This window comes from Xenia sp. Carnegie-2017, unplaced genomic scaffold (assembly GCF_021976095.1).
Source record: "Xenia sp. Carnegie-2017 unplaced genomic scaffold, XeniaSp_v1 HiC_scaffold_6, whole genome shotgun sequence".
Taxonomy (NCBI): Eukaryota; Metazoa; Cnidaria; class Anthozoa; order Malacalcyonacea; family Xeniidae; genus Xenia; species Xenia sp. Carnegie-2017.
The window spans coordinates 20785965-20799423 of NW_025813526.1; the positions used below are offsets into that span (position 1 = coordinate 20785965).

The following is a 13459-nucleotide window of genomic DNA, read 5'->3' on the forward strand; positions in this document are numbered from 1 at the left end:
GACACTGCATGTAAAGGATTTCCGCTTTCGTTGAGCAAAATAGTGTCCGCATCTTGATGTTTTTGGTCCCGTACACCCATGTCAATACTGAAAATTAATAATAGTTAAATGTGTACAACATTTATGAGTTGATTGAGTTGAACTGAAATTGAATTTGCAATAAAATTTCTAAATCAATCCCTGTCGTATATATTTCAATTATAGCTAAAATATAAAATTTGCTCATCTCATTTTATCGTCTCGCTGTTATGAACAAAATTCAGGGGCGGATCTAGGATTTTTCAAACATCAGTCATAAAACGTCGGAGGCGCTCTGCACCTAGGGGGGTCTGAGGCATTCTCCCCTGAGAAATTTTGAATTTTAGATCCTTGAAAATGCCATTTTCAGCGTTTTAGAGCAATACAAAATGTATTTTGTGGGCATCGTTTTTGCGTAAAAACAAAAAATTTTGCTTACGTTTTTTTCAAAAAAAAATGAAGTGAACAATACTTGAATGTTTTGCCAAATATTTAGGCTCATTATCATGCCAAATATATGGCTCATTAGCATGTCTAGGAACGTAAAATTTATTTTACAATAATGCTATTCAAAAACAGATATAGTTTTTAAAAATTTCTACCAAGTTTTCAGGCATAGACCCCCCTAGAGACACCCATTCAAACCTCTATGTAATGAGTTAAGTTAGAAATTTGGTACTACAAGTGACAGTTCATAGATATAGAAAAGCTCAGACTTCAAACCATGCAAGTTTATTGTAACCCTTTACCCATCTCCACATCAGTGCCAGCAAATTCACTTTTGAGAAAAACTCAAAAAATTTTTTTCTGCCAAAGATTAAGCAAAAATTATCAGAGTGAAAATTTACAGTTAAGGACAGCTTAATGCCATAAATTTTTATTAGGCATTTCTTTTGACTATTATCTTCTGTAAGTATATGCAAGGTGTGCTATATAGCAATCACTAGTAGCATTGTATTTGCAAATACAAACAGAATGTAACCAACATGTCTTTAATTATATAATTACATGAATGTTAAAATTGGTTCATGTGTCATGCTTACTGGTTATGATAAATATCTTTTCATATGATCAAAGCTCGTTTAAATGTAAATCTGAAATAATTTAGTTTAGAAATTATAATGATCATCAAAAAATTACCTAGTGATCATGAAAAATACTTTGCTGTTTTGCCAAATTTCAAGGTTTATCTGCATACATAGAAAGACATTTTTACTTCATAGAAAATGCTTTTCATACATCAATAGCCCTTTGGAATTTATGGCAGACAATCTGGTATGAGGCGTAGATTAACACACCTTTACATCTCTACATGAGGTGTTCAGTTAGAAAAGGGACAATATGTGACATGGGACAACATTTCATGTATGTGAAATACTCAGGTTTAATACCATTCCAGTCAAATTGTCAAAATAAAAAGCTTCTTGGATCAGAAGACTCAAAATCACAGGTTATAGTAAACAGCTTCTCATGTAATCAATGTTAGTTTTCTCAAATCTTAAACAATATGTAGTATCACTGTCCAATGATTGAATGATCAATGATCATAAACTGAAAAGCCCCAAACATTTGTTTATGATAAAGTAAATAATAGTATGGCGCCTTATGGCTACAGATTTTTTGTCTATTGAAATATATTTGCAGGAATGTAGGATTTCGCTGCCATACAACGGCCACGATTCCCCAAGCACTAAAGAAATCATAGCTTAAGGTCCTTCGGCAACAACAATTTTAGAAGCATCAATCTCACTAGTTCGTGCTTCAAATTGACCGTGACCCATTGTAAGAAGTATTTTCGTACGTGAACGTGTTTTCTCGGCTTATGTTCCGACTCTGTAACAAGTTTTCAAGATACTTAAGCTTGGTGGCAAGCGGCAATGTTATCCTGGCATCAGTGTTATCAAATACTTGGACAAGACTTTGTTCGAAACTTCGAATCATAGTAATCATGCAGTTTTGGTCCGGAAAGATTTGTGTTCAAGATTTGTAATAATTTAATGGTAGTGAGTGGTTTATGCCCCCCAATTTAATCCAAGTATGATATTTTTTATTCTGAAAGATCACAAAATTTTCTTGCTCAGCAGAAATGACAGACTTTTACTTTTAGTTATTGAAATATGCAATGATTTGACCAAGATGCATTTGACCTTAAACGTTTTATTCCTTTATATGAAGTTATTTCGCCTTTATCACTTTATAAAGTATTAAAGTTTATTTCTAATAAAGTTTGTTAGGGATTCTGCTGAAAATTTTGGTGAAGCATTTCTTTAAAATGAATATATTATTTCTATAATATATTCTGTTGTTGAAGAACAGTCTGTTTGCTATAAATGCTACTGTTTGTAGTCTTTTATACAGCATATGAGTCTGATCCAATCTTTAATTTAGCAAAGAGTTAAATTTATTGGTTGAGGAATGACAAAACTTCTATATGTGTTTAATGATCAAACAGGGGTGTGTTGGAGGGAGCTCAGCCCCGTTTGTTCAAATTCTATGCCTTGTATTGCCAGTGAAATATATATATCAAAAAGCTAGCAGCACCTAAATATATATCAGAAAGCCGGCAATATTTTAATATATATGAGAAAGGCAGCAACAGTTGTAATACAACAAACAAACAACATTTGTATACCGGCCAGTATTAATCCCCGCGAGGGGGTTGACCGGTCCATGAATTTTTCTACGCCAAACGTCTCTATCTCTCGCCATATCTCTCGCTATACCCATCGCCTTCATATCACTGTTCACAGCATCCATCCATCTCTTTCTCGGTCTACCTCGTTTGCGGACTCTATCAACATTCATATGCAACGTTGTACGAATTTCAGCACTTTCTTCCCTCCTTTCCACATGCCCAAACCACCTCAAACGCTGGCGCCTTACCCAATTCTCGATACACTCAACACCAACTCTTTCTCTAATCTCTTCACTTCGAATCCTATCCATCAACGTTACACCACACATCATCCTAAGCATTCTCCTTTCCGTCGACGCCAATCTTCTCAGTTCCTCTGCTTTCGGCGCCCAACACTCTGCTCCATATCCCAAAACACTTCTAACACATGCCTTGTACAATTCTCCCTTCTGCTTCAACGAAGTCGACTTTCCGCACAACATTCCCGACAACTCTAAACTCCACCACGCTGCTTGAACTCTGTTCCTCACCGCTTGCTCGCACCCTCCACCATCATTTAACACATTGCCCAGATATTTAAACTCCGATACACCTTCCAAACTCACGTCACCCAGTTCAAACCGTTCAATCGCGAATCGCCCACCACTTCGACACGTCCCGCACTCAAAATCAGTTACTCTTGTCAATGCACCACGGACACCTGAACATCTTCCATGAACCACTTACTGCATTTCCACACATTATCGAATTCACTCCAACTCTTTTCCCACACACCACATGGCCATTTATCACTGTCCTTCACCTCCACCTGCCTCGAGCATCTCATGCCCTTCGTCTTTGCCTCATTCACTTTCAGTCCCTTGACTTCTATTGCCGTTTTCCATTCTCGGTACCATTCCATGACTTTCTGCTTCGACTCCGCCACCAAGACAATGTCATCTGCATACAACAAACACCAGCATCCTTCTTTTCTTCTCACTTCCTCTGTCAGTACATCCATCACACAAGCAAACAGTAACGGCGACAAGACTGAACCTTGATGAACACCAACTTTTACCTCAAAAACACCAGATCTAACACCTTCCTCCGTAACCACCGCCTCTACACCTTCATAAGTCTCCATAACTGCCCGAACCATATTCTCTGTCACACCTTTCTTACGCAGCGCGTACTCGATCACCTTTCTCGGAACTCTATCAAACGCCTTCTCCAAATCTACAAACACCATATACAATTCTCTGTCCTTCTCCAAAAATTTCTCCTGCAGCTGCCTCAACACAAAACACGCATCCGTCGTTCCTCTCCCCGGTATGAATCCATACTGCTCTTCCCCCATCCGAACAACTTCTCTCAACCTTCTTTCAAACACTCTCTCTACTATCTTCAACGCATGCTCCATCAGCTTAATAGTCCTGTAATTCCCACATACCGTCGCTGCTCCTTTTCCTTTGTACAGCGGGACCACTAGACTCTTTCTCCATGTACTCGGCATCTTTGAGCCCCTCAAAACCTCGTTCGCTACATTACACAACTCTCACGCATAGTTCATTGTCCAACATTTCGCTACCCACTTCACTCGGTCCCTCGCCTTTCCTTTCTTCATCTTGCCGCCGCCTCATCAACAGTCACTGTTTCCCACGGCCCCAAAACTTCATCCGCTTCAACTTCTCCATTCCACTCATTCTCTACATTCATCAAACGGTCACAGTACGCCCTCCACACTTCTAACCTGTCTTCCAATAACACCTTCAACTCCCCATCGTGGTTCTGCACGCCGAGCACCAAAATATCGTTCTCCTTCTTGTTCCTTCTAGCCGTTCTAAACAACGCTTTTCGTCCATTCTCCTGCATTTTACGAGGCTCTTTCTGATGCTTTCATCTTTTTTCTTGAACCGGATGTAATCGATCCTATCTGCTTCAGTCCGCGACTTTCTCCACCTTTAAATGCAACTTTCGCGCCAATCACTTCGCTGACTCGTTGATCCCACCACCATGCCTGTTCTTCTACTACACCGCCTTTATTTCATATCTCCGCTGCCTTTAACACCCTTTCCAGCACGTCCATCGCTCCTCCCGTCTCACCTCAACATTCAATGTCGCAATTTCGTCACGGAAACACTGCTTCCTTCATTCGATCGTAATTCCATAGCCTGCCTGCCTTTACCCTCAACCTTTCTCCTCTTCACCTTCCTGATTTTCCAGTCCATGACCAGCAGCTTGTGCTGGTCACATTCTTCTCCTGCAATTACTTTTGCATCCTTCACGTTTTCCTCTCTTCTTCATTCACCAGTATATAATCCACCACCGTCCTACTGTCACCAGATTCATACGTCGCTTTTCCTTTATAAAGCACGTATTCACTACCACCATCCCACAACTGCTTAACCCAATATCGCCTCGCCTTCAGCATTCATATCACCAACTCCAAAACCTCCATGCGCACAGTATCCTTTTCTTACGCTTCCCACATGACCCTTCCAATCACCAAGCATCACACATCGCCCTCTAATGTCTGCTCTCACTGCATACACGCTGTCGTAGAACTTTTCCTTCTCCTCCGCACTTCGTCCAACCTGCGGAGCATACACCACAACGAAACTCACAACTTCGGCCTCAATAACTACATCAACTCTCAGGACTCTGTCCGAAACTCTCTTCACTGCTACAACCGACTTCGCCCGATCCTCTCTTATCGCGAAGCCAACACCATTCGTGCCACTTCCGTTTCCCTTCCAAAACCACTTAAATCTCGCTCCATTATTTTCACCCTTTATGACTCTCGTACCTTCACCTTTAAACCTTACCTCCTGAAACCCACACACATCAACTTTCCTTCTCTTCAACATGTCCGCCACTTCTGCACTCCTTCCCTTCATTATCTCAACGTTCACTGTGCCTACCCGAAGGGTGACACTTCCACCAACATTCGATCCGGAGTTTCTTCGCACCCCCTGCCCACTGAAGGGCTGCCGGGGACTGGGGGCCATATCTGCTTTTCCAAAGTTCATGAATTTCGTTGGAGCAAAAGTTTTACGGTAGGATGCCCTTCCTTACACCAACCCCTTTTAGTCGTCTTTTACGACACGCAGAGGATACGTTGGCGCAATTCTAAGCCGGCAACCACACGGCAGTTGTAATATACATTAAAAAGCCCAAATAGCTGAAATTATTGAGATATGCCTCTGTGATCTTATAAACCAAAACCTGCAATTAAAATATCAACAAGTCTAGAAGAGAAGTAATGTTCTACTTTGAGCTACAGAAGTAGGGTACATTTGTACAATTCAATACCAAAAATATATTGTACTCAGCTGTTTCAGTGAATATCCTAATTATAATTACTTCATTTTTAAATGATGAACTAAAAATACAAAATACAACATGGAAAATCATAAGAGTTTCTGTGATTTGGTGTAGTTGTTTTAGTATGGAAGTGGCTGAGAATTGAGAGGTTTGTAGATTGACCAATTTCAGAACACAATGAGAAATCATCTTCGATTAAAAAACAAGCTTGGAGTAAGAAAACTATTGAAACTGCATCAGCACGAATTTTGCAATGTTATTTGGCCCAAAAATGTTTCTCTACTTGAGTCAGTTAATTGAACCTTATATCAAAAGCAGTTCAGCACAACAATCACCATACGCAATCAAATTTCGTAATTTCGACGTAAAGGCATTTCTTTCATTTTTTTCGTAATCCTCGATTTATACGATATGTAATGACATTTAGTTGCCTTCAACAATCAGTTATTACACACTTATCCATAAAAAAACGCAATATTATCTCAAAATACTGTATTACTAGCAGCAATTGCTATATAAACACTAGCTAAAATTTCAAAACTAGGAACCAATTGGCGGAAATTGATCAGGTGATCAATATTGCCCAATCAACGTAAGCTAAACGGATAACAATAGATGTCCCAACTCTTATACTATAGAGCAGGGGTCTCCAAACTTTACAGCCAGAGGGCCACATGAACTTTCATCCAGCATGTTGAGGGCCGAAGAATATAAAAAATTTCCACTTTATCCTTCAGCTTTTAAATTTCGCAATGTGCTTGAAACGGAAGTAGGAAGTTGGGAGAAAATTGACGTAAGCCACTCTTGCTAGTTGGCTTGCGACATGACGTGACTTTCTGCACAAAGTTTATTTTGTTTAATAATAATATTATTTTTCTTAAGTGCTTCTGCGGGCCGGATTGAGAGACCCAACGGGCCGCATCTGGCCCGCGGGCCTGGAGACCCCTGCTATAGAGGGCTCTGTTTAATACGCGTATCAAAACCAGAGTTCGCCGACTGTCAACATTTTTGAAACGAATTCGTACTACGTTTGATTTGAACCAATGAAATAACAAGTTTTCTACTCAAGTTGGCTTTTTTTTTTCAAAATGGAGTCGTTTGAGGAATGGCAAGACAATATAAACGAATTCTCCAGAGAAAAAGAAAACTCAGAGGCATCTGTGGCGGAATCTTTCAATAGAAGTAACATCGAATCTACTGCTCGCGCTATAAATGTACAAGAACCTCCATTTTTGATTAACTTAATCGAAGAAGTGCGAAAGTACCCTTGCATCTGGAACGTTTCGTCAAAGTTGCATAAAGACAAACCAAGGAAACTGGAAGCATTGCGACGAATTTCTGCTGCTTTGTGTGTACCTGGTATGTTATCTTAACAATATACATTGCTTAACAATATACATTTATGTAGTCACTACAGTTCTTGGTCCAGCTTTTGCAATTGAAGTGTGTCCTACATTTACTATTGAGTGTGAAAATTGTATTGCTATTAACTGCCACTTGTTGGGTATAAATTTATGTCTATTTAAATGTGTTTGATTAGAAATATCTAGTTATGTGGGTTTTGCTTTATTTTATTCAATACTTCAGTTTACAAAACTTATACAACAGAGCCGTTATGAGTAAAAATAAGCAAGCAGTACATATTACACCTTCTATTTATTAAAACATTATATTATTCAAATGTGATACTCACCCATGCAATTATCACAGTGACATGACACTGATCATCAAAATGCCAGTTAATTAAGAAATGATAGTATTAAATGAGCTTTATATGGAAGCTGATATTCATGGATAAGAATAAATATGTCCATTTTGCAACATTCCAGATTAAATTTAGTGTAGCTCACTATTTTTTTCTGCATTGTACCTGTAACCATCCTTATATTGCAATTTCCTTATGATACTCTTCTTACATTTTGTATATGGTGCAAACCATTCACATCCTAAGAAGGTCTTGTCTGGTGTTAGACTGTAAGAAATACTTGTGCATTCCTTCTTATTGGTGTTAAAACTAAGTCAATTGGCATGGGCCATAGCTAGAGAACTAAATTGGGAGAGGGGAGGTTTGTTTTTTCATATATTTATTTGAGCTTGAGTGATTTCTTTAGAAAGCTAAATCATTTTCAAAAGAAATCAGTCTGACTCTACTGAATATAAGAATAAAGACACCTCCTCCCCATTTATTGTTTCAGCTATGGCTCTGCAATTGGCTACTAAACAACTATGTTTATGAAGGGTATAACATCTTCTAACAAATGCACTGAACAAAGTTTGATATACAGGTTTTTATTTTTCTAAATCTAGAGAATGTAGTTTGTAAAGAGTTTGACAGGCTGAAGGATAATTATAGAAGATGCATTAAAAAGCGAGAGTTGGCGACACGATCAGGGAGTGGGGCAAGTAAGAAATTGCCAACTTGTGAATATTTCGTTGAGTTGTCCTTTTTGCATGATGTGATGACTGGATGAAAAACTGAAACCAACATCCCAATTGAAATTGCCGAGAATCCTGATGTGCTCTCCACTGATGAGGATAGACCATTTACATCATTTTCACCAATCACTGTGGACAATTCCCATGCAAAACTAGAAATTTCAGACTCAAAACCTCTTCAAAGACTTGGAAAAGGCGATCAGATCAGATTGACGATCTTTTGGCCTTAAGCCTTGCCAATGATATAGCATATGCTAAAATGGTGATTCAAAAAGACAACTAACCCAGAAGACCAGGACATTCTTTTCTGTTCCAGTTTGGTTACTACCTTTAGGAATTTGACTGGAAAGAAAAACAAATTGGCTAAGATCAAAGTATTGCAAGTTCTTGCTGAGTTTGAAGATGATGACGAAATGTAACAGAATGTTTTTCCATAAACTTTTCAAGAAATTTATTGTTACAAATAACTTTACGTTTGCATGCGTTAACTACCACGTTATGTTATAAAAACAGTGACAAAACTAATAAATGATTCTTTGATTTAGTTAATCGTCGTTTTGAAAACAATCTACTGTAGCATGTACTGCGTTCCACTGCCAGCGTACTTGTCCTTTTGGGGACATGAAGTAGTTTTTAAAATTTTCTCTAACAAGCTTTGCATCACGAGAGTAGTTATTTGACCCAGCGTTGCTGACATCTCTTAAACCCTCATCTGATTGTGTCACTTTTCTCCATTCTCCAAGCTCTCTTCCGTTTTCTGTGTCGTTGTCCACGAAACCAGCTGGACAGTACTTTGTGCTGTGCGAAAAAGACCTTTCAGCCATAAGATAATTGTGCAGTGCGATTACTGCTTTTGTAACTTGAATAACCATTTCAACTCTGGCGTGAATTGGTCGACGAAATACCCGAAATCGTGCTGCTACAATTCCAAACGCATTTTCAATTACCCTCCTCGCTCGAGACAACCGATAATTGAATACCCGCTCAGATATTCCCAAGGCTTGTCTAGGGTACGGTTTCATGATATTTTGCTGTAACTGAAACGCCTCATCTGCCACTATGACAAATGGATAGCATTTTTGAGTGGAAGGAAATGCCTCGGGCCTAGGGATGCCTAAACTGTTTTTCTTAATTGATTCACCCATTGTACTGTAAGAAAATACACCACCGTCACTATTCCGTCCTGAGTCACCAATATCAATGTTATAATTAAAGAACATCGATCCAGAGTTAGCTGGTGCCTGCATCACGACGTGTTTTCCATCAAGCGCACCAATGCAGTGTGGAAAATTCCATTTAATTTCAAACCCCTGTGCTATGCACTTCCACTCTGCCTCATTGCTTGGACATTTCATGAATACCAATGACAGTACTTTCCACAGTGCTTCACATGTTGAAAAGATGATTCGTCCAACAGTGGTTGGGCTCATTCGAAAGTTCATCCCTATGGTTGTTTGAGAATCTCCTGTAGTTAGATACCTGAGTGTTACACAAAGTCGCTCACTAGGCCCTATACATTCCCGAGTTATGCAAGACTTCTGTATCTCTGGAGCAATCATAGTCAAAAGTTCTTCATATTGAACAGGAGTCATACGAAAATATTTGAAAAAAAATTCTTCATCAAATAAACGTAAATCTTGGACTAATAAATAGAATTCTCCTTTAGTTTTGCGTTCTTGAAATATTTTTCGTACCCATACTGACTTTTTATTTTTATTTCCTTTAGTCATCCTTCTTTTTAACAAGAAAAGAAGAAGTGTGTTTTTACTGACAACCGCCATGTTATGATTATAATCAAAATTCGCGCCATGCTTCGTTTCTGTACGGTTCGTTAAAACCGCCAAAGTGGAGAATGTAACACGTATATGCGTACGATACGCTACGTCGCGTTTTGCTACGTTACGCTACGGTACGGTCGAAGTGGAGATCGGCCTTTAGTTTTCCAGGTATACCCTTATATTGAGGAAAATTACTAATTTTACCGTCTGAAGCTAGACAGTCCATGAGTAAACTGTTGTCCATCTTGGATACACATTGGTCTTGGAGTTCCCTCAAAGTCCTGAAGTTCCCGCGAGGATTGAATTCAGGAAGCTCTTTACCTGCGAAACAAAATAACACTCCAAAATTAAAGGATGAATAACCAACTATCAACGGAAACGATGGAATTGTCATAACACTCTTGGATTAAAGGATAGTTAACCAACTATGAAAAGAAAGGAGGGACATGATAAGACTAAGTCCCCAACTAGCATAGAGAGAGGGGGATTATGATGGAAAGTTAGAAGATAAAGACAAAAAATAACATTGCATTCGACATGGAGGTTTTTGATTTTTAATCTCCAATTTTCATTGCTCATAATATAAGATAAAATTCCATGACAAAATTTCACTAAGACTAAAGTGTACACAACAAAAATAAAAGTAAGAATGGAGAGCTTACCGATAATGAAGACAAATGAAGACGCCGTCCACCGACAACCCTAAAACCATATCATATAAGAAACATTCAGGGACGAATCCAGCCCGTTTTTTTACACCTACAATGCAAACAATTTTGTCAAAGTTGCTAGTTGCTAATTTTCAAAAGAAAAAAAAAATTTGCTGAAAAATTTGCATTGTATAGGCAAATGTCCGGGCTGGTTTCGCCAGTGCAAACATTCAAAATTATTAAAGAGCACGCCATTTTAAAAAATACATTTCAAACATCTTTGCATTTAAACGAAAAGACAAAATAAACAAAAACAATGTCATTTTAAAACAAGAAACTAAATTCCTTACTTCGTTGTTAACGGTAAATCATTGGAATCACTACAAAACGCTTTTTGATGACGAACATGAGGTAGATTGTAAATATGACGTGTTTCTTTAACATAATTTGGTGATGGAGGCATCATTGTTGGTTTCCAAATCTTCAATTCATAACTACCTTCTGCCTGGGATAAGTTGATCTTTTTGATTTTTGAATGGGGTTCTTTTTGGTCTTTATATACTTGGTAAGAACTATCTTTATTAACATATAGTTGATTATAACCATCACTATCCTCAAATACTTGACGACAACCATCATTATCCACAGGAACCTGATTACAACCATCATTATCCACAAAAGCGCCATTAATATGTTCTTTATTGTGTAAATCACACGATATTTCCATGTTAGAAACATCACAAACAACTTCTTCACCCTTTATTACATTATTCTTACTAAAACTTTCCCCAGTCCTTTCTAAATTTAAGTCACTGACCTCGGTAACAACAGAAACTGTACAACTATCAGGACTTCCGAGGTTATTACTCGTACCAGAGGACTGGTGACCGTCAAATGACTCATCAACATTCCATTCAAAGCTTTCCTCATCTGGTGGAAGCCTTAACACCATAGAATTTCCACTAGAGTACCCAGGATGTTTTTCATCGGTCAAACACAAAGATTCTGAAGGTGAATCAATAAGATTTTCACTTTTAGATTCACTACACACAGATCTGTGATCAACATGTTCCAAGTATTGATTAAAATTCTTTTCAGTTTGGTTTGGTGTTAAGTCAAACAAATCATCTTCAAAATCCAATTCAACATTCCTTGAGCAATCTTCCACAACAAAATCATTAAAATCATTATCGTTGCCACTATTTAACGACTCCAATACTGAAGATATAGTGTGAACACGGCGATCTTTAGTTGTTTTTGTTTCAAGAGAGTTGATAAAATCTTTTTTTACGATATCACCGCACGATAAAAACACATTACTTTCGTCGATAAATGTGATTTGAAAATCACTTAATTTCCCACATGATTTGTCAACCTTATCATTCAGTGAAATATTATCCTCAATAAAGCCAGGTTCATCAAAGGACTTCTCAATCCTTTGAAGTTCAAGCTTATCCACATCTATCATACAATCCTCACAAGATACGTTAATAGAGTCAGCGGACGCGTTTTGTAGAAAAGAAGAAAATGAAGGTGTGTTTCCATAACCAGAATGATTTTTCTCAACTAAAGTATTCTTCTCATAGCTTTGCAATGATGTAAATTTATCTTTCATATGTATAAAATCTTCCATATCTTTTAACTCTAAATCTTCATCATTTTTGTTCTTTCCTCCATTAACAACATCTTTAGGATGCTCCGCAAATTTAGACGACGTTTTAAATTTTAAATCTTCAACAGAAATCTTCTCCAGCCGTACGCAAGCATCCATTAAAACTCTTGAAGAATTTTTCCTGTTTCTCATTTTATTGTTTCTTAAATCACAATCTCTGCGTTTTTTATTATCATTCGTCTCACTCCGACAATCGATGACTTTAGCTTTCGTAGATTTTTCTTAGGACGTTCACGCTTCTTCTTTCCTTTAAAATCATCATTATAACCACTATGTTTCTTTGCAATGGCATTATTCTCATTTCCTGTTTTGTCACCTCTGTTTTCTCGCAGTATTGTGAGTTTTCATTGTACTTTTGGACAGCGTTATCCTTACAAAACTTATTTGATTAATCCCAGAACTTTTCACTAAATTCTTGCAAACATTTTCATTTTGAAAAGTTATCAAATCACCACGATATTTTCCGTCCATTTGTAAGACATCTTGAATTGGATTTTTCTCAACAATTGAAGACATTTCCACGTCACGTTTGACATCATTTCTATTCAAGTCAATCGATTTCTTGTCAACAGAGACAGCATCATGACAAGATGAACTATCGTCTTTGGTCACCACTTTTCAGTTTTATTTAAAGTAAACTGTAAACAGGGAGACTTTTCTGATTTTCTTGTTCCTTTCAAATTATTTGTAAAACTATATCCATACAAACAAGATTCTTGTCCTAAAGTTGAAGTTGTGCTCGGGCCATGACTGTCAGGATCAAATAAGTCAGCGAGATTTTCCTTACAAGACACAGAACTAGTTTCCATACATTCAATTGAGCTAACATTTGATTTTTTTGACATAAGTTTGGTTCTCGTCTTCAAATTATTTTTCCCACATTCATTCGCTTCATTTGTGCCAAACGAACTCTGAAATACTTTATTTTTATTAAAATTTTTGATGAAAGTTGCTTTAAAATCATCAT

General features: G+C 37.7%; 3 protein-coding genes across 3 annotated transcripts; all 3 read right to left on the reverse strand.

Moving 5' to 3' along the window:
- Positions 1 to 5034: 5034 nt before the first annotated feature.
- Positions 5035 to 5640, reverse strand: LOC124457307. Its single transcript, XM_047007582.1, has one exon. The coding sequence runs from the start codon at positions 5638 to 5640 to the stop codon at positions 5035 to 5037; it is 606 nt and encodes a 201-aa protein (XP_046863538.1).
- Positions 5641 to 8937: 3297 nt separating this feature from the next.
- LOC124457308 lies at positions 8938 to 10122 on the reverse strand. The gene has a single exon (XM_047007583.1). The coding sequence runs from the start codon at positions 10120 to 10122 to the stop codon at positions 8938 to 8940; it is 1185 nt and encodes a 394-aa protein (XP_046863539.1).
- Positions 10123 to 10291: 169 nt separating this feature from the next.
- LOC124457309 lies at positions 10292 to 12624 on the reverse strand. Its single transcript, XM_047007585.1, has 4 exons — positions 11171 to 12624; positions 10833 to 10872; positions 10538 to 10595; positions 10292 to 10491 (listed from the first exon to the last, which is right to left on the reverse strand). Exons 1-4 carry the CDS (start codon positions 12622 to 12624, stop codon positions 10292 to 10294), a joined length of 1752 nt encoding a protein of 583 aa, XP_046863541.1.
- Positions 12625 to 13459: the final 835 nt, after the last annotated feature.